Genomic DNA, 27,968 nt, shown 5'->3' on the forward strand with positions numbered 1-27,968 from the left:
TATTATACTTCAGTGCAAAGGGGAGGATCTCAGCTGTCTAATGACATGTAGACTGAGCTTCTAGTCCACTCAGAGGCCAAGATATTTGATGATAATTGGGGCTGGTGCCAGAACTAAAAATTAGATTGAATGTCTATGGACGAACACATCTGCGATGGCTAAAACGCGTTATAGCAACACTTATATTTCAGATCGGCATTTTGTGACGGATGGTGATATAGGAAATATAATTTTTTCTGGTTCTTCTTGCCATTTAGTGCTATAAAATAAGACTACTTGAAGGGAGATGGAGTGAACAGAGCCAAAATGACATCCTTACAAAGTTAGGACAACAACAAAAAAGGTTTTCTTATTTTTAATCTGTTTATCATAAGATCATCAGCCATTAAAACAACACAATAATATTTAACATAAATACATATAAAACAGAAAACATATAACCAAAGGCGTCATCTTTTTACAAGGTTCACTTGAAAAGTGCAATAAAACTGCTTTCAAATTATTGAATTGTCTGTCATCATGTCTGTTGATCGGAAACACTCTGGAAGGCTGGAACAGTTGCGTTTCTTTTTGTAAATGATTGTTACTGTGATGATTATAATGATGATGAAACCGCTTACAACAGCAGCAATGACAGCAACCTTAGATCGATCAGGGCCGTCTGGATTGATCACGTCCGTCACAGATTTATCATGTGATTGATCTGGATGATAAAAAAGAATAATCTCTATTGGTACATTACATTTAAATCATAGACTGCATGATTTATTAGAAGAGTGATTTCTTGATGCACACATCTGAATGTAATCTGTACAAAAGCAAACTAATAGAGCAAAACAGTCTTAAGTCGTACGAATTCATACAAGTTGACTGAATCATACGATATTGGACAAGTTTGGTCATGCAAATTCTTTTACACCATCCAATAATGTCACTCTCCCTTATGTCCATGTAAAACGCTATAATACCTTTCTTCCATGATACACTATACTTGATTTCATATGATTTAGCCAACTTTTCATGAGATATCAGGACTAGGGCAAACATTAAAACATTTTAATCACTGTTTTCCAACAGATTCCAGAAAACTCCCCTCGTCACCCCATTGGTTGTACAAACAGAAAGTCCCGCCCCAAACTCACACCACTGGTTGAGTCAGTGTTGCTGTGTGGAGCTCAAACAAACATAGGAATGTTTTGAGTGTTATGCTTTTAGGAGAATTCAACCCACAAATGTCTTATTTATGAATTTTACAATTACAAACGGAAGCTTTAAACCATTTATACATTCTGATCAAACTTATCAATAAAATACTCTTATTTTACAGAGATAAATATTAAACAGAAAAGATAGTTATATTATTTTAAAATATACATCCAAAGACTTATTAAGTAGTTCCTTGTACAATAAATTCAGTAGCAGATCTTGTTTTTATCTGTCTCTGCTTGTTATTCTAGCTGTCAGTTTGTCCAGATACTCAGGTGACATTTCACTCCACACTTCCTGTAGCACTTGCCATAGATGTGACTGTCTTGTCGGGCACTTCTCACGCACCTTACGGTCTAGCTGATCCCACAAAAGCTCAATGGGGTTAAGATCCATAACACTCTTTTCCAATTATCTGTTGTCCAATGTCTGTGTTTCTTTGCCCACTCTAACCTTTTCTTTTTGTTTTTCTGTTTCAAAAGTGGCTTTTTCTTTGCAATTCTTCCCATAAGGCCTGCACCCCTGAGTCTTCTCTTTACTGTTGTACATGAAACTGGTGTTGAGCGGGTAGAATTCAATGAAGCTGTCAGCTGAGGACATGTGAGGCGTCTATTTCTCAAACTAGAGACTCTAATGTACTTATCCTCTTGTTTAGTTGTACATCTGGTCTTCCACATCTCTTTCTGTCCTTGTTAGAGCCAGTTGTCCTTTGTCTTTGAAGACTGTAGTGTACACCTTTGTATGAAATCTTCAGTTTTTTGGCAATTTGAAGCATTGTATAGCCTTCATTCCTCAAAACAATGATTGACTGATGAGTTTCTAGAGAAAGCTGTTTCTTTTTTGCCATTTTTGACCTAATATTGACCTTAAGACACGCCAGTCTATTGCATACTGTGGCAACTCAAAAACAAACACAAAGACAACGTTAAGCTTCATTTAACGAACCAAATAGCTTTCAACTGTGTTTGATATAATGGCAAGTGATTTTCTAGTACCAAATGAGCAATTTAGCATGATTACTCAAGGATAAGGTGTTGGAGTGATGGCTGCTGGAAATGGGGTCTGTCTAGATTTGATCAAAAATGACTTTTTTACAAATAGTGATGGTGCTGTTTTTTACATCAGTTATGTCCTAACTATACTTTATGATCAGTTGAATGCCACTTTGGTGATAAAATACCAATTTCCTTCTGAAAGAGCAAATTCTGTACATTATTCCAAACTTTTGGCCGCCAGTGTGTGTGTGTATATATACATAGAGAGAGAGAGAGAGAGTTCAGTTAAGGCAGAATATAAACAAAACTCACTTCTTTCACATTATTGACGTATAGTTATTATATTATGCCATCTTAATGATTTCTGTTGGTATCATGTCTGTAGCACAGAAACACCATTTATAATCTATAATCGATACAAAAACATACTAATTCAAATCAATCAGGATGTGTCACTTTTAGAAACTCCATTTATAATTTACTTAAAAAACATAAAATCATTTTTTTTTATGAGTTGAAGTTGAATTTGCTCACAAAGTGATTAAAGAGCAGTTTTCAATGTTTAAAGAAATCTGTATCACTATCTGTAAACAATGATGAATAATTGAAAATGATAAACAATACCTGTTTCGGCAGCTGAAGTGACATCTTTAGTGTTGTCTTTAATGTCTGTAAAGAGATTTTAAAACTACTGGTAATAGATTCTTAATAGATGTACATTTACAAACATTTATTTCATTATAAACAACAATAAATGCTCTTAAACTTCACCTGTAATGTTAACAGTGAATTCTGCTGATTTACGTCCACAGCTTATCAAAAATAATTTAAATTTTGTTGTCGTTGTTGCATTCAGAGTGTAAGGACATGTGATGCTGGTCTTCTGTTCACAGGAATTTTTAGGGAATTCTTTTCTACAGAATTCGGCAGGATTATAAAACTTGTAAAATTTCATGCAGCATTTACTGCACTGATAAGAGATACTGCAGGTAAGATTTAATGTCTCTCCCACTTTTCCAGTCACATCTTCACAGGTTATATTGAATTGATCTGAAAAATAGTTTGTGTTTATATCAATTTAATACAGCAATTAAACACAGATACACACAGTATAGACCTAACTTTCTCATCTTAAGACATTCAAAGAACATATCCAGACTTGTTGTGTTCAGTACATTATGATTTGTTACAATGTGACACAAGGCATGCCATGACAAGACAAATTTTAATCGGACATTTTAAATCAGATACAATAGTCTGGTGATGTAATACATCAGTTAATATACCGCATCACTGCCCTCGTACATGAATTAAAAAGTCATTCTTCTTTTCTGAGCCACAAAACACAACGACACAAGACACAAGTTTTTCCCCAACTGCCAAATGTAGTTATAAGAATTTATTTCCAAGAATTATCTTACTAAAGCACTCATCTTCACAAACAGTTTGGAAAGTCCAGACCAGTATAAGCAGGAGCACAAAACTTACAGAACCCATGGTTTTATTTCTGAAATAAAAAAGACAAACATTTACACCTGAAGTTAAACTTAACTAGTACTCAAGACATTAGAAATATCAGCAGAAATATCACAATTTAGAAATTATTAAAAGTTTGCAAACTTGTATGAAAACAATAGTGTAAAAGTACTGAAACAATGATCAGTAATAAACCCACAGCAAAGAGCATCTATCACTGACCAACTTCACAATCCTACACAATTTGTTTCCACAATTAAGTGCATGTTACATTATGTCCTCATATGTTTAAATATCAGAAACAAGGCTTGCTGGATTACATTCAAATATATTCATATTAGGACCAGTCTTTCACTTGTGTTCTTAAAAATATAAATGACATTATCTTGTGATGAACTTAAAATCATTTTGAATTAAAGTTTTGTGTGTGTGTGTGTGTCTGTAAGTCTGTCTGTCTGTGTGTGTATGTGTGTGTGTCTGTAAGTCTGTCTGTCTGTGTGTGTATGTGTGTGTGTATATGTTTGTCTGTCTATCTGTGTGTGTGTCTGTATATGTCTGTCTGTCTGTCTGTCTGTGTGTGTGTGTGTGTGTGTGTGTGTGTGTGTGTGTGTAAGTCTGTCTGTCTGTGTGTGTGTACGTATGTATGTGTGTGTGTGTGTGTATATGTTTGTCTGTCTGTCTGTGTGTGTGTATGTTTGTGTGTGTGTGTGTCTGTCTCTCTGTGTGTGTGTGTGTGTGTGTGTGTGTGTGTGTGTGTGTGTGTGTGTGTGTGTGTTCACATTCTTGCATCGTTTTTTGAATTTAAGCCTGTTTGAAGTTTTTTATCAAATGAGCACGAGATTATGGAATAGCACAGAATAATCACAACAGAAACTTTATTATGCACCACAAACACATTTGTGACAAAATATCCAACAACACAGTTTCAAAGCGTCACAATGAAAACAGAATAATATAATACAAATATTTATGGTTGTTCTTTCATTTACCAGATACCGGAAACAAATCAATGTCTGTAATTATTCTGAACAAAACACACGATATAATCTATAAATTGTTGTGAAAAGATGTATATAAGTATAAGCATAATTACCTTTGTGAAAACATAGTTTAGATGAATGAAATCCGGGGAGCAGAATAATCCGTGTATCATTCCTTCATTTAATATTCAATTAATAATCCAAAATCCGAAAAACTACTTTTTACATAATTATTCGTTTACAAAACCATTATTAAAAAACAAACAGGCTAATGACATGTTTCTCGTACTTTCGATTTGACACTGCAGTGAAAAACAGCCCCGAGACGCTGAGATTTCTTCTTCATATGAGGTTTTATGTTCAGTTTCTGCTGCATTACCGCCACCGTTCAGACTGGAGTGTGACGCATCAATGGGAATAATTACATTCTCCTGACTAACTCTGTTATTTTAAGATATCTTAATATTGCACTATATTTTTTCATTTGTTCTGCAGATCCTTTAAACAGAGTTTGTAGATTAAATGTTTCTTCACTGTATCTCTGACTACTTTAATAAGCTCTGACTTTTCTTTTGCATACTTTGTTCATTTTGTTAGTACATGCTCTATTGTCTCTACTTGACCACAATTATGACATTGTCCTGTTTCATGTTTTCCTATTATACATAATGAATGATTTAGCCCAGTATGACCTATTCGGAGACGAGTGATAACTGAATCTTCCTTCCTGTTATTATAAACTATTCTCCCATTGCCTTCTTGTCTCTGAATATTGCCCTTAGTTTCACTGTTCCATACTTCTTGCCATTCATTTTTAACATATTCTTTAATTTTTCCTTTAATCTCTTCCATTCTGAGTGTCACTTGTATGTCTATATCCGTGTGCTTTAGTGCTTGTTTAGCTAGTTTATCGACATATTCATTAACCTCCACTCCCACATTATTAAGCTTATATTTTTTCTTTTTAACAAACTTGCGAGAATCTCATAGATAATGAGCGCGCACTGGTGCGCATGCGCAGGGCCAGGGCCGGCGTGGCAATCGGGAAGATCGGGAGAATTCCCGCTGGGCCGGTCAAAAATAGGTCCGCATGTTGATTGACAAACTTTCATCCTATGTTGCATAACAATTGCCAACAGTCCGTAACATCCGGTATTTAAAGAATCATTATTGCGTTCCGTATTATAGAGAACGCAGTCTGTATTTTATCATCTCACACCCAAACAAATGAGAGAGTATCCTGTGAGAGATGAAACTGATGTTGCTGCTTCACTTGACAGCGCGGGAAGGATCACGGAAGATCCATCGAGAACAGATAGGCTACTAATAGCTGAATGGATGAACGTGCTTCAGGTAGCCTACAAGATCATCACAAGTTTAATACTGACTGCAGTCTCACAATCTCAATTAATCTCTGAAAGCCTCTTCCCTAGCAGTGCAGAATTATAATAGCAAAATTATTTTTTGTCACAAAATAACAGAATACTTAAAGTAAATGAATACAGATGCAACAGCACGACACGGTACGAAAATAATGGGACTTTACAGCTCTCAAAAGATGAAACTCAATGAAACAAACTGCACAGAGTGCCTTCAGTGTTGTAATGTGATAAAACCCTCTTAAAGAGACAGTAACCATTTTGCCTTTGTTCTGAACATTTACATTCCAAGTAAAAGAAAAGTACAAATGTGTTATTTTTAGTCTTTTATTTCACTCTTATCATTGTAAAATGGCACGTTTTTGAATGGCATGTAAAAATGTAAAGACAATCACTCAACCTTAATTGTTTCACTGGATCTGTTGCTATTTTAATTATCTAAAATACAAAGCACTGACCATTTAAAGTGTGAGCCTGTACATCTTGAAGGAGTTATAAACATTTACAGTTCTATAGTGTTATTATGTGCCTAGATAGTCTTTAAAATAAACTTAGTTTACCCAAAAATGAAATTTCTCTCATCATTTACTCACCCTCATGCCTTCCCAGATGTGTATGACTTTCTATCTTCTGCTGAACACAAATTAAGCTTTTTAGAAAATTTCTCAGTTCTGTTGGTCCTTTCAATGCAAGCGAATGGTGATCAGAACTCAGAAGGTACAAAAATCACATAAATGCAGCATCAAAGTAATCCATACAACTCCAGTGGTTTAATCTATGTATTCAGAAGCAATATGATAGGTGAGGGTGTGAAACAGATAAATATCTAAGTTTTTTTTTACTATAAATTCTCCTCCCTGCCCAGTAGGGGGCGATATGCTTATGTAAATCACCAAAAACAGAAGAACTCTTACGAGAGAAGAGCACTTGTGAAAGTGAAAGTGGAGATTTATAGTAAAAAATGACTTTATTATTGATCTGTTTCTCACTGCTTCTCATTTACTTGCACTGAATGGACCAACAGAGCTGAGATATTCTTCTAAACATCTTCATTCATGTTCTGCAGAAGAAAGTCATACACATCTGGGATGACATGAGGGTGAGGAAATGATAAAATATCCCTTTAACATTCACTTATTTTTACAACACATACAATGAAGTCTTATGACAAAGTGAAAATCTTAGTGAATGCCGTATGTGGTATAATGACATGGAGAGCTTAAATAATTTTCCAGTAATTACATATATTGCATATTTTTGCTGTGATCTTGTTTTATTGTTATCATCTTCACCTCCAACCCCCCTTTTGGCTGACTTGGACATGACATCCCGGGCTGAATACGAATCCCACTCCGACCCTGCGCATGCGTCAGGACAGGACATTGGCTTTTGATGGTGGAATATGACGACAGATTGCGATCATTTGTTTTTTTTTGTATTTTTTGATTAAAAAATATGGCATCTGAGAAGAGAAAGGCATCGCAGAAGTTATTTGGTGTACAAGCGGTCTTTGACTCAGTGAGAGAAGCTGCTTTTCTTGAGAGAGAAGACCTTGATTTTGATGAGTAATTATATGTTTTTACACTTATAATAGTGATTGAATCATTATTATTTTTATTTTTCTAGATAGAGAGAATTGTGATTTTGTAATGAGCATTCATAAGTTTGATCGTCCAAAACTCATGCAGCATGTTTTCCAATGGACTGTGTTGCCTTGCAAGGACAAAATGCAACAACTAAGCAAACAGATTGTTTTTTGTGTGTGTATAATCACTTCTTTTACATGTGCATGTAAGGATAGCGTCTGTAAGGTTTATTTTGCTGCTGTTATAGCCCATTAGGTATATTTACTGTGCACATTACTGTTTATGTTTGCAGGGCCGAGTAGCTGTTTTATTTTTAATAATTTTTATATTGTGTTATCTGTCCCATCTAGGCTGCAATTATTCAGACATGAATAATGTGTTGATTATGAGTATATCATTATGATTTTGTGTAAAATACATTATTTCAGTACCAATAACCAAGTGTGTGTGCTTATAATAAGTTGTTTGCTTTGTGTTACAGGCCAAATTTTGAACTAGACACCGTGCCTCAAACCTCATCCACACCCACTGCAAAATCTCCATGTTTCATGGGAAGGCAGATGAGAGGAAGGCCTTATTCTGCACAGGGGTCTAAAAGATCCATAGATTAATTTTTTGGGAAGAAGACCCTGATTTTAAGTTCATAAATGTTTGTGAAAACCCACAAGTCTTAAGTTTTACTTTGCTTTTAACATTCTGCAAGTATTCAGACATGACGAATATTGTGTTGATCATGAGTATATATATATTTTATTTTATGTTATATGTATTTAAGTGTAAATTAACCCAAGTGTGTGCATATAAAACCGTTTTTTGTTACTGCACAAATTCTGCTGATGATTAGCCTCCAGCAGAAACAGAGTGGTCTCGCACATCCAGGAGGCAGAAGCGAGGAATGTCTCATTCAATATGGGGATAACAGGATGTGCTTTGACACAATGGCATAGAGGAGGAGGAGGAGGAGGAGGAGGAGGAGCCTGTGCTGCCAGGTTTCCTTCCAAGGAGAAACCCAGGACCACAGCTCGCAATGGACAGGGTGTATTCACCACTGGAATTGATCCAGCTCTTTTTTACAAACTCTGTTGTAGAGAGCATTGTTATTTTCATGCATATTTGGCCATGATTATTTACATGAGTTTCGCGAAAGTAAAAGGTGTTGAAGACCACTGGGCGAAGAAAGAACTTTATAACTTCCCTTACCCACAATCTGTGATGTCCAGGGCCAGATTTCAAGCCATCTCCTGGAATCTCTGGGGGGACAGGACCTGCAGAACACACGTAAAAAAAGGAACAACGGAGTATGACAAGCTGAACAAAATCAAGCTACTGTACCACGACATCCTGGCAGCATGTACTACATATTTCCAGCCAGGCCAACAGGTGTCAGTGGATGAGAGGATGGTGGCTTCAAAAGCATGCATAGGCCTCAAGCAGTTCAAAAAGGAAAAGCCCACCAAGTGGGGCTATAAACTCTTTGTTCTTGCCGATTTTGCCTGTGGGTACACCTGGAACTTACGAGGGTAAAAATTCAGTTCCCACAGTCAAAGGCCTTAGCTATGATTCAGTGATGAGTCTGCTGGCCACTCTGTAAATGGTTTTGTTGACAACTTTTACACTAGCCCAAGCCTTTTTGCAGACTTGCTGGACAAAAACACAGCGTCTTGTGACACAATACGTCCAAACCATCGAGGCTTTCCGAAGACCAAAGAAAACTATCTCAGCAAGAAGGCTGAAAGAGGAACCATCCGTTGGCTCAGAGATGGTAAGCTCCTCTTCGTCAAGTGGATGGACACAAGGGAGGTCGTAATGTGTTCAACAATCCACAAAGCCTATAGCAGTGATACCATCTCCGGGCGTGTGAAGAATCCCAATGGTGAATGGAGCGTGCGTGAAGTCCCAGTTCCACGAGCCATCAAGCAATACAACCAGCACATGGGAGGCGTTGACATTTCTGATGCTCTCATTGGTTATTATAACATCTTGCACAAGACAAAAAGATGGTACAGGATGGTTTTCTTCCATTTCCTGGACATTGCTGTAGTGAACAGCTTTATTCTCCACCAGCACCTGGCAAAGACTCGGAGCAAGACTCCTCTCAGCCAAAAAAACATTCTGAGAGATGCTTGTATCACAGCTGGTAAGTGCTGCCACACCACCTAGCACATCTGGTGCCACAGAGTTGTCATCTCGACTCGTCCAGGATAAGGAATGTTATCCAGAATTTTTGGAAGCAGATTGCACAAGTGGCAGAAGAGTGTGTTAGCTGCGAAATCGGACATCAGAAGACTACAAAGGATAGTTCGGACTGCTGAGAGGATTATTGGTTGCCCCCTACCCTCCCTTCAAGAACTGTACACTTCCAGAGTGAGGAAAAAGGCTGGAAAAATCACTCTGGACCCCACTCACCCTGCCCACTACGTTTTTGAAATGTTGCCTTCCGGCTGACGCTTCGGAGCTCTGAGCACCAGAACCGTCAGGCACAGGAGCAGTTTTTTCCTTCAGGCTATCCATCTTATGAAGAGTTAAAACTGCCCCCTTGAGCAATAATTATGTGCAATACACAGTTTAGTCTTTTTATATTTATCCAACACATCCTGATTCTGACTGTTTTCAGAATTCCCAAAGGTTCTGATATGCTGACCATGGATTTACAAGTTCTTTTTTTGTGTCTTGTGTCAGCAGGTGGGAGTGGTCATTTATTTATTTTGCAGTTCTGTACGTTTCTTTCCTATTTAACGCTATACAGTCTATATGTGCACTTTGAATCTTCAAGTAGTAACCAGTATATGTTGCAAGTTATGCTACAAGTAGACCATAACTTATGTTGTTATACAACAATAGAAATGGTTTTGTGTAAAACACAAAAACTGCTGCTCTGTCTCATCCCTTTTCTGCCATTTTGCCTATTACTTTGGTGTGTCACAGAGAAAAAGTTGATGAAACCTTGAAGAAAATCCAGAAAAATGCTCCTGCCATGTGTAAAATTTTGGGGTAATGTACTTTGTTTTAACCTGTTTTTGCAATTGGGTACCTGGAGTCTCCAAAACGACACTTGGAGACACAAAAAAGGACCCTTTGCCTCTCTTTAGTTGCAGTTCAATAGCTTCTGTTTAGAAAGTGATAGAGGAAAAATTCTTTATTCTAGTATTTGCTGTCCCCTAAGGGAATCAACCAGAGCTGAGCTTCACCAAGTAGGTCCTGAATAACACCCTTTTTATTGACATTTTGCAAAAAAGAAAATCCAAAAAGTGCCTATTTATTGTGAGTTTATAATATTTTGAACATCTACCATAATATTTATTGAATATTCAACATATCCATTTTTAATTTGAGGGGTTGTCTTTACAAAGAGACCAGTCTTTTGCATTTATTCCATTGTATGTGTGTAAGGTGAGCATTTAAAATTGGGTAGGGCAGATTTAGGCAGAAATCCAAAAAATGGGCCAGAGAGTAAGAGGTTAACAAGATTCACTTTTATTGTAGGATTTTTTTGATTAGGCTGATTTTTGATCATTATCAGCATACTGGTTTGCCTGTAAATGCACTCATTGAATCAGTAAGCAACACGAGACCAAAATGTTTTTTTTAAACACAACGGAAGTTCTTATTTAGTTGGCAACACCATTAACTCAGCAGGGAGTCGAGTCGGTCTGGTTATAAACATCCTTCTGCTGCCAGACACAGACTCCATCCCATCTCAACAACCCTCTCACGATTTCTTCCAGAATTAGTCTGTGTAATGTGTTTTACACAAATAGCATAAAAAATGCATACAAAGAGAACAGTTGTGTAGTTTATTCTTCACCAATTGAACTGGTTTCAATGGTGTTTCTTCACCATGTGATAAAAGCTTGATAATAGAAAAGAGGTTTCCTACATTAATTTTTTAGAGCGTATCACAATTCTTTATTAATTCCTAGAGTTGGGGTACTCGAGTTTGGACTCGAGTCCGAGTCAAGAGTCCAATTTTAATGGACTTGTCATGGACTCGGATGCATTTTTACTTGGACTTGACTCGAGCCTTTGGGACTCTGTATTTTTTTCAGAGTCCTGGCGGGTCCATGACATTTGTGATGCAAAGAAAAAATAAAAAAAATAAACAGAAATGAATGAACACATCTCTTTCTGCATGCAGCCGTATTAACCCCTGAAGTCATAGACATAGCTAGAATTGTTTCACTGTGTTTAAGCAAACACAGGCACACACACATACGCATGTGCACAGGCACACCCATCAGTCAATCAATACTCTTGATTGTTACTACAGAGACTACTGTATATCATCGACTACCGAGGTGGCTTGCACGATGAAAACATAAAAACGTGTATGTATCTAATGTAATAGAAACTAAACAAGGCAGTTTGACACAACACAGGACCTGACAACTGGTAAAATTGCACGTGGAGTTTGTGCAGCCAAGACTGTGCTCGCATTGCGGTTTCATCGTGGTTAAAAACGTCATGGTTACTTGTGTAACCTCCGTTCCCTGATGGAGGGAACGAGACGTTGTGTCGATGTAGTGACACCCGAGACACCTCTGGTCTTTGATAAAAGGCCAATGAAAATTGGCGAGTGGTATTTGCATGCCACTCCCCCGGACATACGGGTATAAAAGGAGCTGGTATGCAACTACTCATTCAGGTTTTATGCTGAAGAGCCAATATAAGGTCCGGCCATTTCAGTGGGTAGTTCAGCGTTGTGGCAGGAGGGACACAATGCCTCGTTCCCTCCATCAGGGAACGGAGGTTACACAAATAACTATGACATTCCCTATCTGTCACTCACTCGACGTTGTGTCGATGTAGTGACACTAGGGGTCCCTATACGTAATGCCACAATTGGCTGAACTGTGTTACGTGAACTGGCGGTGTGTGGTGGGCAGACTGCTGTGTGATATATATCGCATGGGGTTAGCCTTACAGAGAACTGCCACATGCGGAGCACCTACCCCAGAACAGGGCTCTTAGCGCATGTACTGGGCCGGCAGCGAGTCTCTCCGAAAACTCGACTGCCACAGGGCTCGGAGGAAGTCCACCAGGGAACAAAGTTTGTGAACACTACTGGGAATTAATGGCGCATGTTCTTCAGCTCCAAGGGAGGTGGAAGGTGCTATGTGCAAGCGATACACCCGGCCAGCTATCCCGGGCTTATCCGCTTGTGTTGCGTGCCCCTACCTGGGACGAAACCGGTTCCACCCGGACGTTGTAGAACCTTGCACAGGTGTTGGGTGTTGCCCAGCCCGCTGCTCTGCAAATGCCTATTAGAGGCACCCCTGGTCAGGGCCCAGGGAGCCGCTACACCCCTGGTAGAATGGGCTGGTAGCCCTACCAGGGGCGGCATGTCCTAGGCGACATATGCCATAGTTATGGCGTCAATGAGCCAGTGGGCGATCCTCTGCTTGGAGACAGCGCTTCCTTTCCGCTGTGCACCAAAGCAGACAAAGAGCTGCTCAGAGATTCTAAAGCTCTGCGTGCAATCCAATTAGATGCGTAAAACGCGCACCGGACACAGCAATGACAGGGCTGGGTCTGCCTCCTCCTGCGGCAGCGCTTGCAGGTTCACCACCTGGTCCCTAAAGGGAACAATGGGCACATAGCCCGGTCAGGGTCTCAGGATCATGTGAGAGTAACCTGGACCGAACTCCAGGCACGTTTCGCTGACAGAGAACGCTTGCAGATCACCTACCCTCTTGATGGAAGTGAGCGCAGTCAGGAGGGCAGTCTTCAAGGAGAGTGCCTTACGCTCGGCTGACTGCAAAGGCTCAAAGGGGGCTCTCTGTAGACCCTGAAGAACTACAGAGGTCCGATGAGGGAACGAGGCGCGGTCTGGAGGGATTCAGCCTCCTGGTGCCTCTTAGGAACCTGATGATCAGGTCGTGCTTCCCTAAGGACTTACCGTCGACTGCTTCATGGTGTGCTGCTATGGCGGCAACGTACACCTTCAAGGTGGAAGGGGACAGCCTCCCTTCCAACCTCTCCTGCAGGAAGTAAAGCACTGATCCGACTGCGCATCTCTGGGGGTCTACCCGACGGGAAGAACACCACTTAGCGAACAGACGCCACTTAAAGGCATACAGGCGCCTCGTAGAGGGGGCCCTAGCCTGAGTGATCATGTCTACCAGCGCTTAGGTCTTCCGCGTCCCGTCCAGGGGCCAGACATGGAGATTCCAGAGGTCTGGGCGCGGGTGCCAGATGGTGCCCCGTCCCTGAGAAAGAAGGTCCTTCCTCAGGGGAATTCGCCAGTGGGGAGCTGTCGCGAGGAGCGTGAGGTCCGAGCACCACGTCTGGGCGGGCCAGTAGGGTGCTACCAGGACGACCTGCTCCTCATCCTCCCTGACCTTGCACAGGGTGCAGGCTCACTGGGAGAAACGCATATTTGCGCATGCCAGGGGGCCTGTGTGCCAGCACGTCTATGCCGAGGGGGGCCTCGGTCAGGGTGTACCAGAGCGGGCAGTGGGGAGGATTCTTGGGAGGCGAACAGGTGCACCTGTGCCTCTCAAATTGACTCCAAATCAGCTGGACCACCTGAGGGTGGAGTCTCCACTCTCCCCTGAGGGTAACCTGTCGTGACAGCGCGTCCGCTGTAGTGTTGAGGTTGCCCGGGATGTGAGTGGCTTGCAGCGACTTGAAGTGCTGCTGACTCCAGAGGAGACGGCGGGCGAGTTGTGACATACAACGTGAGCGCAAACCGCCTTGGCGGTTGACATATGCTACCGTTATCATGTTGTTGAACTAACATGTGCTTGCCCTGGATCAACGGCCGAAACCTCTGCAGGGCGAGCAGAATTGCCAACAACTCGAGGCAGTTGATGTGCCAATGCAGTCGCGGACCCGTCCAGAGGCCGGCGGCTGCGTGCCCATTGCAAACAGCGCCCCAGCCCGTTTTGGAGGCGTCTGTCATGACCACGACGCACCTGGAGACCAGTTCTAGAGGAACACCTGCCCGTAGAAACGAGAGGTCGGTCCAAGGGCTGAAAAGACGGTGACAGACCGGCGTGATGACCATGCGACGTGTCCCTTGGCGCCATGCCCATCTAGGGGCTCGAGTCTGGGGCCAGTGCTGAAGCAGCCTCATATGCATCAACCCGAGAGGGGTGGCCACCGCCGAGGATGCCATATGCCCCAGGAGCCTCTGAAAAAGTTTCAGTGGAACCGCTGTTTTCTGTTTGAACGCCTTCAAACAGGCCAGCACTGACTGGGCATGCTCGTTCATAAGGTGCGCCTTCAAGGAGACTGAGTTCAACTCCAAACCGAGAAAAGAGATGCTCTGAACCGGGAGGAGCTTGCTCTTTTCCTAGTTGACCCGAAGCCCTAGTCGGCTGAGGTGTGAGAGCACCAGGTCCCTGTGTGCGCACAACATGTCTCAAGAATGAGCTAGGATTAGCCAGTCATCGAGATAGTTGAGAACGCGAATGCCCACCTCCCTTAACGGGGCAAGGGCAGCCTCTGCGACCTTCGTAAAGACACGAGGAGACAGGGACAGGCCGAAAGGGAGGACTTTGTACTGATACGCCTGACTTTCGTACGCAAACCACAGGAAGGGTCTGTGTCGAGGAAGGATCGAGACGTGGAAGTACGCATCCTTCAGGTCTACCGCTGCGAACCAATCTTGATGCCGGACGCTCGCCAGAATGCCTTTTGCATCAGCATCTTGAACGGGAGTCTGTGTAAAGCCTAGTTCAGAACTCACAGGTCCAAGATTGGCTGCAACCCACCGCCTTTTTTCGGTACGATGAAGTAGGGGCTGAAAAACCCCTTCTTCATCTCGGCTGTAGGGACAGGTTCTATTGCGCCCTTCCGTAGGAGGGTAGCGATCTCTGCGCAAGGTAGCAGCGTTTTCGTCTTTCACCAAGGTGAAGTGGACACCGCTGATCCTGGGCGGATGCATGGCGAACTGAATCGTGCAGCTGAGTCAGACGGTCCGGACCAGCCCTCGCGACAGATTGGAAAGCGCAAGCCATGCGTCCAAGTTCCGCGCAAGGGGGACCAAACGGACAACGTCATCGGACGTACCGGCAGGTGAGGCATCGCGGCGGGGCGGAGCTTGAGGTGCCACACCACGTCGTGGACGTGCTGAGTCTAAAGGACATCAAAGCACTTACCTGGCTCCTTGTGACCACCCCCGGAACAGCCTTGGACGGGGGAGGAAGAGGCCTGTCCTTGTGACCCATGGAGACTGTCACATCGGGGGCGGATTTGTGCCACAGCTGGGCGCTCAGGGGCAGGAGACCGCCGCTGGAGCGCCAAACCTGCCAAATAGAGTGGTGTATGGTGGTCGTGATGACGGCCGTGCACACTGGATACGTGACCCAGGGAACAAGGAAACCGCTCTTGCTGAGCTCTTGAGTACTGCAGCCACTTGGGCATGCAGCGCAATTAAATGCAAAAGGTAACAAAAAGATGGAGATCTGCTTACCAGCTCCAGAGCAGCGTGTTTCGTTGTCCCTGGGTCGCCCGTCTCAAGGGCGCTTTGAAGCCTTTCACAGGTTATGGGCGGCCACGAGACGGGTGGCGTCTGCTTCCTGCGGTGGGCTCCATGCCGGGGCTAGGCCGAAGGGGTGATGAGTAGACGGGGTGCGGGATCTTGAGCCACGCCGGGGCAGGATATGCCGGCTAGCATCCATCTACTGCTCTACCATCGAAAACTGCTGGGCAAAGTCCTCGACGGTGTCGCTGAATAGGCCCGCCTGGGAAATGGGGGCAGCAAGGAATCGTGTCTTGTTGGCCTCACCCATCTCGACCAGGTTGAGCCAAAGGTGGCACTCCTGGACCACTAGTGTGGCCGTCGTCCGCCCGAGAGACCGCACCGTGACTTCTATCCCTCAGAGAGCGAGGTCGGTCGCCGAGCGCCGTTCCTGCATCAATCCCGGGGCGGAACTACCCTCGTGCAGTTCCTTTAGTGCCTTGGCGGATTTGCAGGAGAGCCATGGCGTGCAGGGCGGAGGCGGCTTGTCCAGCGGCACCGTAGGCCTTGGCCGTCAGAGACGACGTAAACCTACAGGTCTTGGACGGGGGCTTTGGGCACCCGCGCCAGATGGCGGCGCTCTGCGGGCATAGGTGCACCGCGAGCACCTTTATCCACCGGGGGATTACCGAATAGCCCTTGGCCGCCCCACCATCAAGGGTAGTGAGGGCGGGGTGCTGAAAAGATCGGGACCGGGCAGTAAAAAGTGCCTCCCGTGACCTTGTCAGCTCTTCATGCACTTCCGGGAAGAAAGGAACGGGGGCGGGGCGTGGCTTTGAGCGGCGCCGCGAGCCCAGGAACCAATCACCGAGCCGCGAGGGTTCAGGGAAGAGCAGTGAGTTCCACTCTAGCCGACGCTCGCGGTTGCCCGGGAAAGCATGTCGTCATCTCCGCGTCAGCCTGTGACTGGGCAATCGACCCCGAAGGGAGGAGCCCAGCTGAGGCTTCTGACTGCTGCACTCGAGAGCTCATCACTTTCGCGGGCTCCGAATAAGAGGTCGAACTCGCCGTGAGACGAGCCGGCGGACTCATCCGGAAGCTCGATCAGGGCAGATGAGCGTGCTGTGGAATGGGAGATCCGCGGGGGGATACCAGGCGGAGGCGGTCCCATTGGGGTCCCCAAATCACCCCCAGTGCTAGCCGCGCTGGCCTCATACCCGTGGGTAAAAGGACCGAGGTGGGAGCCTCTGGGGTGGCTTGCTTTCTTAGGAAGGTGAGCCGCGATGGCAACGTTGCCATGGACATATTCTCGCAATGAGAACATGACCATACGTGAACGCTGTCTCTGCTTGAGCAGTGCCCAGTTATGAAAGACAGTTAGAAGTCAGAAGGCGAGAGATAATGAGCGCAACCAGGAATAACACACAATCGGAAAAGCATCTTTAAAAAGACGTGTCTTTAAAAAGATGTTCCGTGTGTGCCGCTCTTTTAGAGAAATATACTCTTTTAGAGAAATATACTCTTTTATTTCTGCCGAAGTGCCCAGGGGCATTCTCTGCAGTGCACCAGTGCAGAGGGAAGAGAAGCTGCTGAAATGCGCCATCAGATCCAGCAGAGGTGAATGAACAGTAGTATTCAGCTCAGTGAGCATGACCGTTCGGCTCCGAAGAGAAAATCTGAATGAGTGGTTGCATACCAGCTCCTTTTATACCAGTATGTCTGGGGGAGTGGCATGCAAATACCACTCGCCAATTTTCATTGGCCTTTTATCAAAGACCAGAGGTGTCTCGGGCTCCCAAGAGTGACCCCTAGTGTTACTACATCGACACAACGTCGAGTGAGTGACGGATAGGGAACTTAAAATCAAGAAATCAAGAGTCAAGTCACCCACATCATGTCTCACAGTTTACTAAAAACAGCATATTGAAATAAAAATACATACAAATAGTATTAATATTGGGTACTAAATCTTTTTAGGCGTAATGTATCTAGACACGTAGGCTTCTGTAGTCTCTTGACACAGTGTTGTCAGCTTGAACTGGTCCATAATAGCTTGATGAATTAACTGTGTAACTTTTTAAATAGTCGGGGAAAAAAGTGTTATTGTTAAAGCAGACAGCAACTCTAAACAGATAAACAGCACCTATTTATTATTTATTAAATATTTTCAAAGCATTGACGAGCTGCTTAAAATACATTCTTTTACAGCATTTGTCCACCATTCACAACATTCGACCATGCACAATAAAATATTAGGATATTTTGGGCAGTGAAATATTTTGTTTATTATTTAATTATAGACTATAAAATAAATGTATTATTCAATGACAGAATTTGCAAATATCAATTATTATTATTATTTTTATTTTCTGCGACAGCTGCTGCGAGATGCACACGGACGCATCAGGGATTTAGGTTCACGAGCAGCACGCAGAACTGTCCTGCATTGTGCGGTTTCCCGCAAATTAACTAGAAAATCATGTCCATGACTACATGACCCTAATATTATCAGTGGGCTTTTCCAGTGCTTTTGGATGTAGCATGTACAGTCAAATCGTAAGATGTAACTTCTCAGCGAGTGCTAAATACTACTGTGTTGACTCATTTGTATGTACTGTATTTTCCCAAATCAGTCGGCAGATAGAGAAAAAACATTCAGAAAGACATCTCAGTATAGATTATTATTTCTTTAGATAGGGATCATTTTAAATAAAACTAAATTACATTTAACTGACAGACTGAAAATGAAATAGAAATAAAAACTAAATTAAAATTCTAAACAAAATAACTTTTTGTAGTAATGACTAATGCAGCTTTCGCTTTCTTTAGTCTATGTTTGAGTGGAGGGGAAATATCAATAAATAATTGAAAAAGTCAACAGAACGCAATAAGAAGTGTGTTGAAGGACAGTTTTGTCTTCATACACCTAAATCATATGCTTTCATTCTGAAACCAATTTGAAGTCTGTTCAGCAGGATACTAATCATAAAATATATATAGAAAGGCAACAGAGGTGTTTTTGTTACATTTATATTAACAAACTGGTTTTCTTAGTTGTGAAGTTTAAAATAAGCTTAAAATATTGATGTTGAGTTTACGATTACAATTTTAATTCAGATTCATGAACAGATTCATTCAGACTGGACTCGGACTCGATTGTTTAAAGACTCGGACTTGACTTGGACTCGACTAAGGTGGACTCAAACCCAACACTATGATTAGTTTAAAGGAATATTAGGAACACCAAAGGAAATGTTCAGCAGAATGTCAATGAAAGTTGATGGATATCTGCAAAATACTGTCTACATGGAGCAAACACACTGTTAACAGGATGATTTATGATCATCGGTTCTATGATCATTGGATATTTGGGGCATAGCCCGGACCTTTGTGGATATGTATATGCCCATTCTTTGATAAAATATCGGAATATAAAACTCTTTATTATAAAAGTTTAAATGTTACATTTGTGAGAAGACAAATAGGTAGGTAGATAGATAGATAGATGGATGGATGGATGGATGGATGTGCCCACATATATGTCTTTGTGATTGTTGTGTCATATAGAGACGTTGCTACACAACAAATCATCACATGATCATACCTGATAAACCAAGACAAAAACAAATATATCAACATTCAAAGCAAGATTTTGTTGTTTGTTGTCTAGAAACCATGAGGGTAAATATTCTAAGCACATCAAGTATCATACTGTCACAATAGGAATTCATATAGAAGAACAACACACATTTCTTTTTAAGTTAAAAAAAGATTAGTATGGGGTAATGCTGGAAAATACAAAGCAAGAACAAGCATAGAATAAAAGCAAACATTTTCACATTCAGACATAATCATAACATAATCATTCACATTCACAATAATCAATGCCATAATATGCCAGATCACACCAGGAATGAGCGAAATAAAAAAAGGTAATTCTGACTTTATATCTCACAATTGTCACTTTATTTCTTGCAATTGTGACTATTTCTCATAATTGAGAGTTTATATAATTGTAATTACGATATAAACTCAAAACTGTGAGACATAAAGTCGCAATTGTGAGATAAAAAGTCACAAGTATGAAAAATGGTTGCAATGGAAAGATATAAACGTGAAATTGCAAGATAAAAAGTCACAATTACGATAAATAAAGTTGCAATTGGAAGATATAAAGTCAGAATTAACTTTGAAATATAACTTTGAATTAACTTGTGAAATATGAAATTTAAATAGTATGATATAACTGCAATTGTGAGATATAAAGTCAGAATTTCTTTTAAAATAAAGTTGCAATAAAGTTGCAATTGCAAGATATAAACTTGAAATTTTAAGTTATAGTCACAATTACTTGAAATGAAGTCACAATAGTGAGATAGACTCAAAATTGTGAGATATTAAGTCGCAATTACGAAAAAGTCACAAATTTGAGAAATAGTCACAATTGCGATATAAACTCAACATTTCAAGATAAAAAGTCACAATTATGATAAAGTTGCAATTGCAAGAAATAAAGTCAGAATTAACTTTGAAATGAAGTTGCAACTGTGAAATATAAAATTGAAATTGTCAGATATAACTTTGCAGTTGTGAGATATAAAGTTGCAGTTATGAGAAACAAAGTCGCAACTGCGAGAAATAAATTTGAAATTGTGAGATTTAAAGTCACAATTGCGAGATATGTCACGAAAAAGTCACAAATTCCAGAAATAGTGGCAATTGCGATATAAACTCGAAACTGCAAGATATAAGGTCACAATTACAATAAATAAAGTTGCAATTGTGAGATTAAAAATCTGGATTATCTTTTTTTTTTTTTCTTGGCGGGATCATCAAGGCACCATAACATTCGATACTACAGTAATCTTAAACTACATTTTTACATTTTCTAGAGAATATATGTTGTGCATGCCTGTGCAACAGTCTTCTTTTTTTTTTTTTCGAATCACTGACCGATCCGATCATGTACTGTTATCATCATTATCATCCATTTTATAGTCCATACAAGATCTAAAATTGTTGGCACAGTTTTGTCTCATCTTTTTGGGGTTTTTTGCAATGAAGATGATGATGAGGAGGAGGAGGAAGATAAGACAGGTGATGCCTGCAGTAATGATAGATGTCTGATGTAGAGTTTCCTCCCTTCCACCTTTTTGAAAAAAGAAAAGAAGAATAGTCTGTAATCTCTATAGGAGCATTCAGTCTCTGTTACAACATTGTTTAAAGAGGAAGAAGTGGGTAAATTCTGCGCTATTTTGTATCGCTTTTTTAAGTTTTTATTTGCATTTGCAACGATAACAATATAAAGACAAAACAAAGGCAAACACATTTGTTTGTACAATACATCATATTAGAAAGTACACATTTCTGCGCTATAGCGTCATCACTTAGAATTGCAGAAATACTGATTTATTGGGATGCTCGAGCTACATTTTCCAATGAGAAGCGCTGTAACGTCACAAAATGCTACATTTGTCACATTGTATCGTGTACACAGCAATGGAGTCGATGATATAAACAAACACACTCTAAACCGCCCTCTCTCTCTGTCATGATGCGCTGGGAAAATCTGAATCACATAAATGAATCGGTTCTTTTGGACAGTTCATGTAAATGATTCACTGACTCATTTGAGTCCCACGCAGCCTTAAAGGAACTTCTTTTTTGAGGTGAAATATTTGGTGAATTGTTGCTGTTTTTATCACTATATTTTGATTCAGTTAAGTAAAATATGGTGTTTTCTAATTTATTAGTGCATAATACAGTAAGTATAAATGTAAGTTCTATTTAATGATGTCACAATTTGTTTAATCCTTAAGAAAATGAACCTAGCTTTTACTACAGATATTATGTTCTCAGTAGCGGTTGTAGCTTGTATGGCTTCATACTGTTGTATCCACAGTTACCGTGATTTTACTATAGTAATATTGTAGCAACCATGACTGTAGTAACCATGGTTAATTTTGTGGTTACTATGGATTCACTACAAAGAACATAGTTAAACTAGGGCTACTGTAGTTAAACCATGATTAATTGTCATTAAGGAATGTCACCCTAATTACATATCTAACTATCAGATGATATTACTGAATTCTGCAATTAAAACATTTATTATATATATATCTGGTAGCCAAAAGTTTGGAATAATGTATTCAGATTTTGCTCATATGGAATGAAATTGGTACTTTTATTCACCAACGTGGCATTCAACTGATCACAATGTATAGTCAGGACATTAATAATCTGAAAAATGACTATTACAATTTGAAAAAAATGATCAGAACTTCTTAAACTACTTAAAAGAGTTCTCATCAAAAAAATCCTCCACGTGCAGCAATGACAGCTTTGCAGATCCTTGTTATTCTAGCTGTCAGTTTGTCCAGATACTCAGGTGACATTTCACCCCACACTTCCTGTAGCACTTGCCATAGATGTGTCTGTCTTGTCGGACACTTCTCACGCACCTTACGGTCTAGCTGATCCCACAAAAGCTCAATGGGGTTAAGATCCATAACACTCTTTTCCAATTATCTGTTGTCCAATGTCTGTGTTTCTTTGCCCACTCTAACCTTTTCTTTTTGTTTTTCTGTTTCAAAAGTGGCTTTTTCTTTGCAATTCTTCCCATAAGGCCTGCACCCCTGAGTCTTCTCTTTACTGTTGTACATGAAACTGGTGTTGAGCGGGTAGAATTCAATTAAGCTGTCAGCTGAGGACATGTGAGGTGTCTATTTCTCAAACTAGAGACTCTGATGTACTTATCCTCTTGTTCAGTTGTACATCTGGCCTTCCACATCTCTTTCTGTCCTTGTTAGAGCCAGTTGTCCTTTGTCTTTGAAGACTGTAGTGTACACCTTTGTATGAAATCTTCAGTTTTTTGGCAGTTTCAAGCATTGTATAGCCTTCATTCCTCAAAACAATGATTGACTGACAAGTTTCTAGAGAAAGCTGTTTCTTTTTTTGTTGTTGCAATTTTTGACCTAATATTGACCTTAAGACATGCCAGTCTATTGCATACTGTGGCAAATCAAAAACAAACACAAAGACAATGTTAAGCTTCATTTAACGAACCAAATATCTTTCAACTGTGTTTGATATAATGGCAAGTGATTTTCTAGTACCAAATGATCAATTTAGCATGATTACTCAAGGATAAGGTGTTGGAGTGACGACTGCTGTCTAGATTTGATCAAAAATTACTTTTTTACAAATAGTGATGGTGCTGTTTTTTACATCAGTAATGTTCTGACTATACTTTATGATCAGTTGAATGTCACTTTGGTGATAAAATACCAATTTCCTTCTGAAACAGCAAAATCTGTACATTATTCCAAACAGTGTGTGTGTGTGTGTGTGTGTGTGTGTGTGTGTATATATATATATATATATATATATATATATATATATATATATATATATATATACATAGAGAGAGAGAGAGAGAGAGAGAGAGAGAGAGATAGAGAGAGAGTTTAAGAGTTCAGTTAAGGCAGAATATAAACAAAACTCACTTCTTTCACATTATTGACATATAGTTATTATATTATGCCATCTTAATGATTTCTGTTGGTATCATGTCTGTAGCACAGAAACACTATTTATAATCTATAATCGATACAAAAACATACTAATTCAAATCAATCAGGATGTGTCACTATTAGAAACTCCATTTATAATTTACTTAAAAACATAAAATATATATATATTGTTTTATGAGTTGAAGTTGAATTTGCTCACAAAGTGATTAAAGAGCAGTTTTCAATGTTTAAAGAAATCTGTATCACTATCTGTAAACAATGATGAATAATTGAAAATGATAAACAATACCTGTTTCGGCAGCTGAAGTGACATCTTTAGTGTTGTCTTTAATGTCTGTAAAAAGTTTTTGAAACTACTGGTAATAGATTTGTGGCAGCGGGGGCGTGGTCAAGCATCTCACCGGAGAGAGAGAAAGCGGTAAGGGCGCTTACACCTGAGTTAAATTATGTCTAACACCTGTCTCTAATTTCAGTGAGCACGGGGAGAGCGGCATAAATAGAGAGCCACACCGCAGGTTGGAGAGAGCCTGGGCACCAGAGAGCCGAGTACGAAGCATTCATTATTACAAATGTTGAGAGTTTATTTTGTGAAGTGGTGTGTGTGAGTTCGGACAAGCTTAGTGAACAAGCCCTCGCTGGCCTACATCAGAGCCACCAGCAGACACTGCTCGAGCTCCGACAAGATCAAGATCGCCGGTTTGTCGAGCTCCTACACGCTCAAGATCGCCGGTTTGTCGAGCTCCTACACACTCAAGCCGAGGACCGGCAGGCGATCTGGAGCCTCCTCAGCCAGGAGGCGTCCCCAGCCGTGACCCCGGCTGGGGACGGGGTCTATAATGTGTGGATTATAGAAAAGTCAACGTGGTGTCTAAATTTGATGCATATCCAATGCCTTGCATTGATGAGTTGCTCGATCGGTTGGGCACTGCTCGATTTTATTCGACATTGGATTTGACGAAGGGTTATTGGCAGGTCCCCTTGACACCAATTTCCCTTGAGAAAACCGCCTTCTCCACACCGTTTGGATTGCACCAATTTGTGACACTTCCGTTCGGTTTGTTTAGAGCCCCAGCTACGTTTCAGCGTCTCATGGACCGAATCCTCAGACCGCATTCAGCTTATGCCGCTGCCTATTTAGATGACATCATCATTTATAGCAATGATTGGCAGTGGCACGTGCAACATCTGAGGGCGGTTCTGAGATCGCTGCGCCGAGCGGGACTCACAACGAACCCAAAGAAGTGCGCGATTGGACGGGTGGAGGTACGGTATCTGGGGTTCCACTTGCGCCACGGGACCCAAGACCAAAAAAGGGGCGAGACAGTTCCTGGGGCTGGCTGGCTATTATAGAAGGTTTGTGCCTAATTATTCGGACGTCACCAGCCTGCTGACTGATCTCACTAAAAGGGAGCTCCAGACCCTGTCCAGTGGACGGAGCAGTGTCAGAGGGCGTTCACGCAAGTTAAAGCTGCACTTTGCGGGGTGCCGCTTTTACATTCACCTGACTTCTCTCTCCCTTTTGTTTTACAGACAGATGCTTCAGACAGGGGGCTGGGGGCCGTACTCTCGCAGGTGGTGGAGGGGGAGGAGCGCCTGGTGCTGTACATTAGCCATAAGCTCTCCTTGAGGGAAACTAAGTACAGCACCGTAGAAAAGGATTGTCTCGCCATCAAGTGGGCGGTCCTCACTCTCCGATACTACCTGTTGGGGCGGGCCTTCACCCTCTGTTCCGATCACGCCCCACTCCAGTGGCTCCACCGCATGAAAGATACCAATGCCCGGATCACCCGTTGGTACCTGGCTCTTCAGCCGTTTAAGTTCAAGGTGGTCCACAGACCGGGGGCGCAGATGGCTGTCGCTGACTTCCTTTCCAGGAATGGGGGGAGTGGTAGGCAGGCTGGATGCCGCCCCAGCCTGAGTCGGGCGGTGGGGATATGTGGCAGCGGGGGCGTGGTCAAGCATCTCTCCGGAGAGAGAGAAAGCGGTAAGGGCGCTTACACCTGAGATAAATTATGTCTAACACCTGTCTCTAATTTCAGTGAGCACGGGGAGAGCGGCATAAATAGGGAGCCACACCGCAGGTTGGAGAGAGCCTGGGCACCAGAGAGCCGAGTACGAAGCAAAGAGTTCATTATTACAAATGTTGAGAGTTTATTTTGTGAAGTGGTGTGTGTGAATTCGGACAAGCTTAGTGAACAAGACAAAAACTCTGAGACTGTACTACTGCTGCAGAGAGAAAAATAAAAATCCTTACCTGAACCAGGAAAGCTGCTTCTCGCCTCCTCCTTACACTGAGAAGTGATACAAGATTCTTAATAGATGTACATTTGCAAACATTTATTTCATTATAAACAACAATAAATGCTCTTAAACTTCGCCTGTAATGTTAACAGTGAATTCTGCTGATTTATGTCCAAAGTTCATTTGCAAAAAATTTTTACATTTTGTTGTCGTTGTTGCATTCAGAGTGTAAGGAGTGTGATGCTGGTCTTCCGTTCACAGGAATTTTTAAGGATTTCTTTTCTACAGATTTCGGCAGGATTATAAAACTTGTAAAATTTCATGCAGCAGTTACTGCACTGATAAGAGATACTGCAGGTAACATTTAATGTCTCTCCCACTTTTCCAGTCACATCTTCACAGGTTATATTGAATCCACCTGAAAAATAGTTTGTGTTTATATCAATTTAATACAGCAATTAAACACAAATACACACAGTATAGACCTAATTTCTCATCTTAAGACATTCAAAGAACATATCCAGACTTGTTGTGTTCAGTACATTATGATTTGTTCCAATGTGACACAAGGCATGACAAGACAAATTTTAATCGGACATTTTAAATCAGATACAATAGTCTGGTGATGTAATACATCAGTTAATATACCGCATCACTGCCCTCGTACATGAATTAAAAAGTCATTCTTCTTTTCTGAGCCACAAAACACAACGACACAAGACACAAGTTTTTCCCCAACTGCCAAATGTAGTTATAAGAATTTATTTCCAAGAATTATCTTACTAAAGCACTCATCTTCACAGACAGTTTGGAAAGTCCAGACCAGTATAAGCAGGAGCACAAAACTTACAGAACCCATGGTTTTATTTCTGAAATAAAAAAGACAAACATTTACACCTGAAGTTAAACTTAACTAGTACTCAAGACATTAGAAATATCAGCAGAAATATCACAATTTAGAAATTATTAAAAGTTTGCAAACTTGTATGAAAACAATAGTGTAAAAGTACTGAAACAATGATCAGTAATAAACCCACAGCAAAGAGCATCTTTCACTGACCAACTTCACAATCCTACACAATTTGTTTCCACAATTAAGTGCATGTTACATTATGTCCTCATATGTTTAAATATCAGAAACAAGGCTTGCTGGATTACATTCAAATATATTCATATTAGGACCAGTCTTTCACTTGTGTTCTTAAAAATATAAATGACATTATCTTGTGATGAACTTTACATCATTTTGAATTAAAGTTTTGTGTGTATGTGTGTGTCTGTCTGTGTGTGTGTGTGTGTGTGTGTGTGTGTGTGTGTCTGTGTGTGTGTGTGTGTGTGTGTGTCTGTGTGTGTATGTCTGTCTGTATGTGTGTGTGTGTGTGTGTGTGAGTATGTGTGAGTGTGTGAGTGTGTGTGAGTGTCTGTCTTTGTGCGTGTGTGTCTGTTTGTCTGTCTGTGTGTGTGTGTGTGCGCGTGCGTGTGTGTGTGTGTGTCTGTGTGTGTCTGTGTGTGTGTGTGTGTTCACATTCTTGCATCGTTTTTTTTAATTTAAGCCTGTTTGAAGTTTTTTATCTAATGAGCACGAGATTATGGAATAGCACAGAATAATCACAACAGAAACTTTATTATGCACCAAAATACATTTGTGACAAAATATCCAACAACACAGTTTCAAAGCGTCACAATGAAAACAGAAGAATATAATACAAATATTTATGGTTGTTCTTTCATTTACCAGATACCGGAAACAAATCAATGTCTGTAATTATTCTGAACAAAACACACGATATAATCTATAAATTGTTGTGAAAAGATGAATATAAGTATAAGCATAATTACCTTTGTGAAAACATAGTTTAGATGAATGTAATCCGGGGAGCAGAATAATCCGTGTATCATTCCTTCATTTAATATTCAATTAATAATCCAAAATCCGAAAAACTACTTTTTATATAATTATTCGTTTACAAAACCAATATTAAAAAACAAACAGGCTAATGACATGTTTCTCGTACTTTCGATTTTATACTCCAGTTAAAAATTGTCCCGGGACACTGTGAGTTTTGATGATGTGATTTCACTAATATATGGTTTGAATATTTGACCTGAAACGCCCCTTTCTTCTGATTGGTCAAATGCACCATCGTCTTTCACTTTTCTTTTTAT

The 27,968-nt window shown here is 41.0% G+C and overlaps 2 protein-coding genes across 4 annotated transcripts in view; both read right to left on the reverse strand.

Annotated features, from left to right (window-relative positions):
• The window catches only part of LOC127423612 (uncharacterized), a 150,497-nt gene that overhangs the window by 26,263 nt on the left and 96,266 nt on the right, over positions 1 to 27,968 (reverse strand). The window lies entirely within an intron of this gene.
• LOC127423614 (uncharacterized) lies at positions 83 to 27,886 on the reverse strand. Of its 3 annotated transcripts, none has more exons than XM_051668085.1 (5): positions 27,642 to 27,886; positions 26,586 to 26,671; positions 2,973 to 3,251; positions 2,826 to 2,870; positions 83 to 703 (listed from the first exon to the last, which is right to left on the reverse strand). In XM_051668085.1, the coding sequence occupies exons 1-5, from the start codon at positions 27,653 to 27,655 to the stop codon at positions 495 to 497; spliced, it is 633 nt and encodes a 210-aa protein (XP_051524045.1). In that variant the 5' UTR covers positions 27,656 to 27,886; the 3' UTR covers positions 83 to 494. The 3 variants fall into 3 exon arrangements, with proteins under 3 accessions (XP_051524045.1, XP_051524044.1, XP_051524043.1); XM_051668084.1 differs by lacking the exon at positions 26,586 to 26,671 and adding an exon at positions 3,623 to 3,708 and having other exon boundaries at positions 86 to 703; positions 27,642 to 27,875; XM_051668083.1 differs by lacking the exons at positions 26,586 to 26,671; positions 27,642 to 27,886 and adding exons at positions 3,623 to 3,708; positions 4,771 to 4,986 and having other exon boundaries at positions 89 to 703.

The sequence above is a fragment of the Myxocyprinus asiaticus genome, chromosome 32 (genome assembly GCF_019703515.2).
Source record: "Myxocyprinus asiaticus isolate MX2 ecotype Aquarium Trade chromosome 32, UBuf_Myxa_2, whole genome shotgun sequence".
Classification (NCBI taxonomy): Eukaryota; Metazoa; Chordata; class Actinopteri; order Cypriniformes; family Catostomidae; genus Myxocyprinus; species Myxocyprinus asiaticus.

Coding starts and splice junctions, on each gene's coding strand:
- LOC127423614 (XM_051668085.1), bottom strand. Junction 2,871..2,972: donor ATTCACTGTTAACATTACAG/GTGAAGTTTAAG, acceptor ATCTCTTTACAG/ACATTAAAGACAACACTAAA. Junction 704..2,825: donor CACTTCAGCTGCCGAAACAG/GTATTGTTTATC, acceptor TTTATCATCCAG/ATCAATCACATGATAAATCT.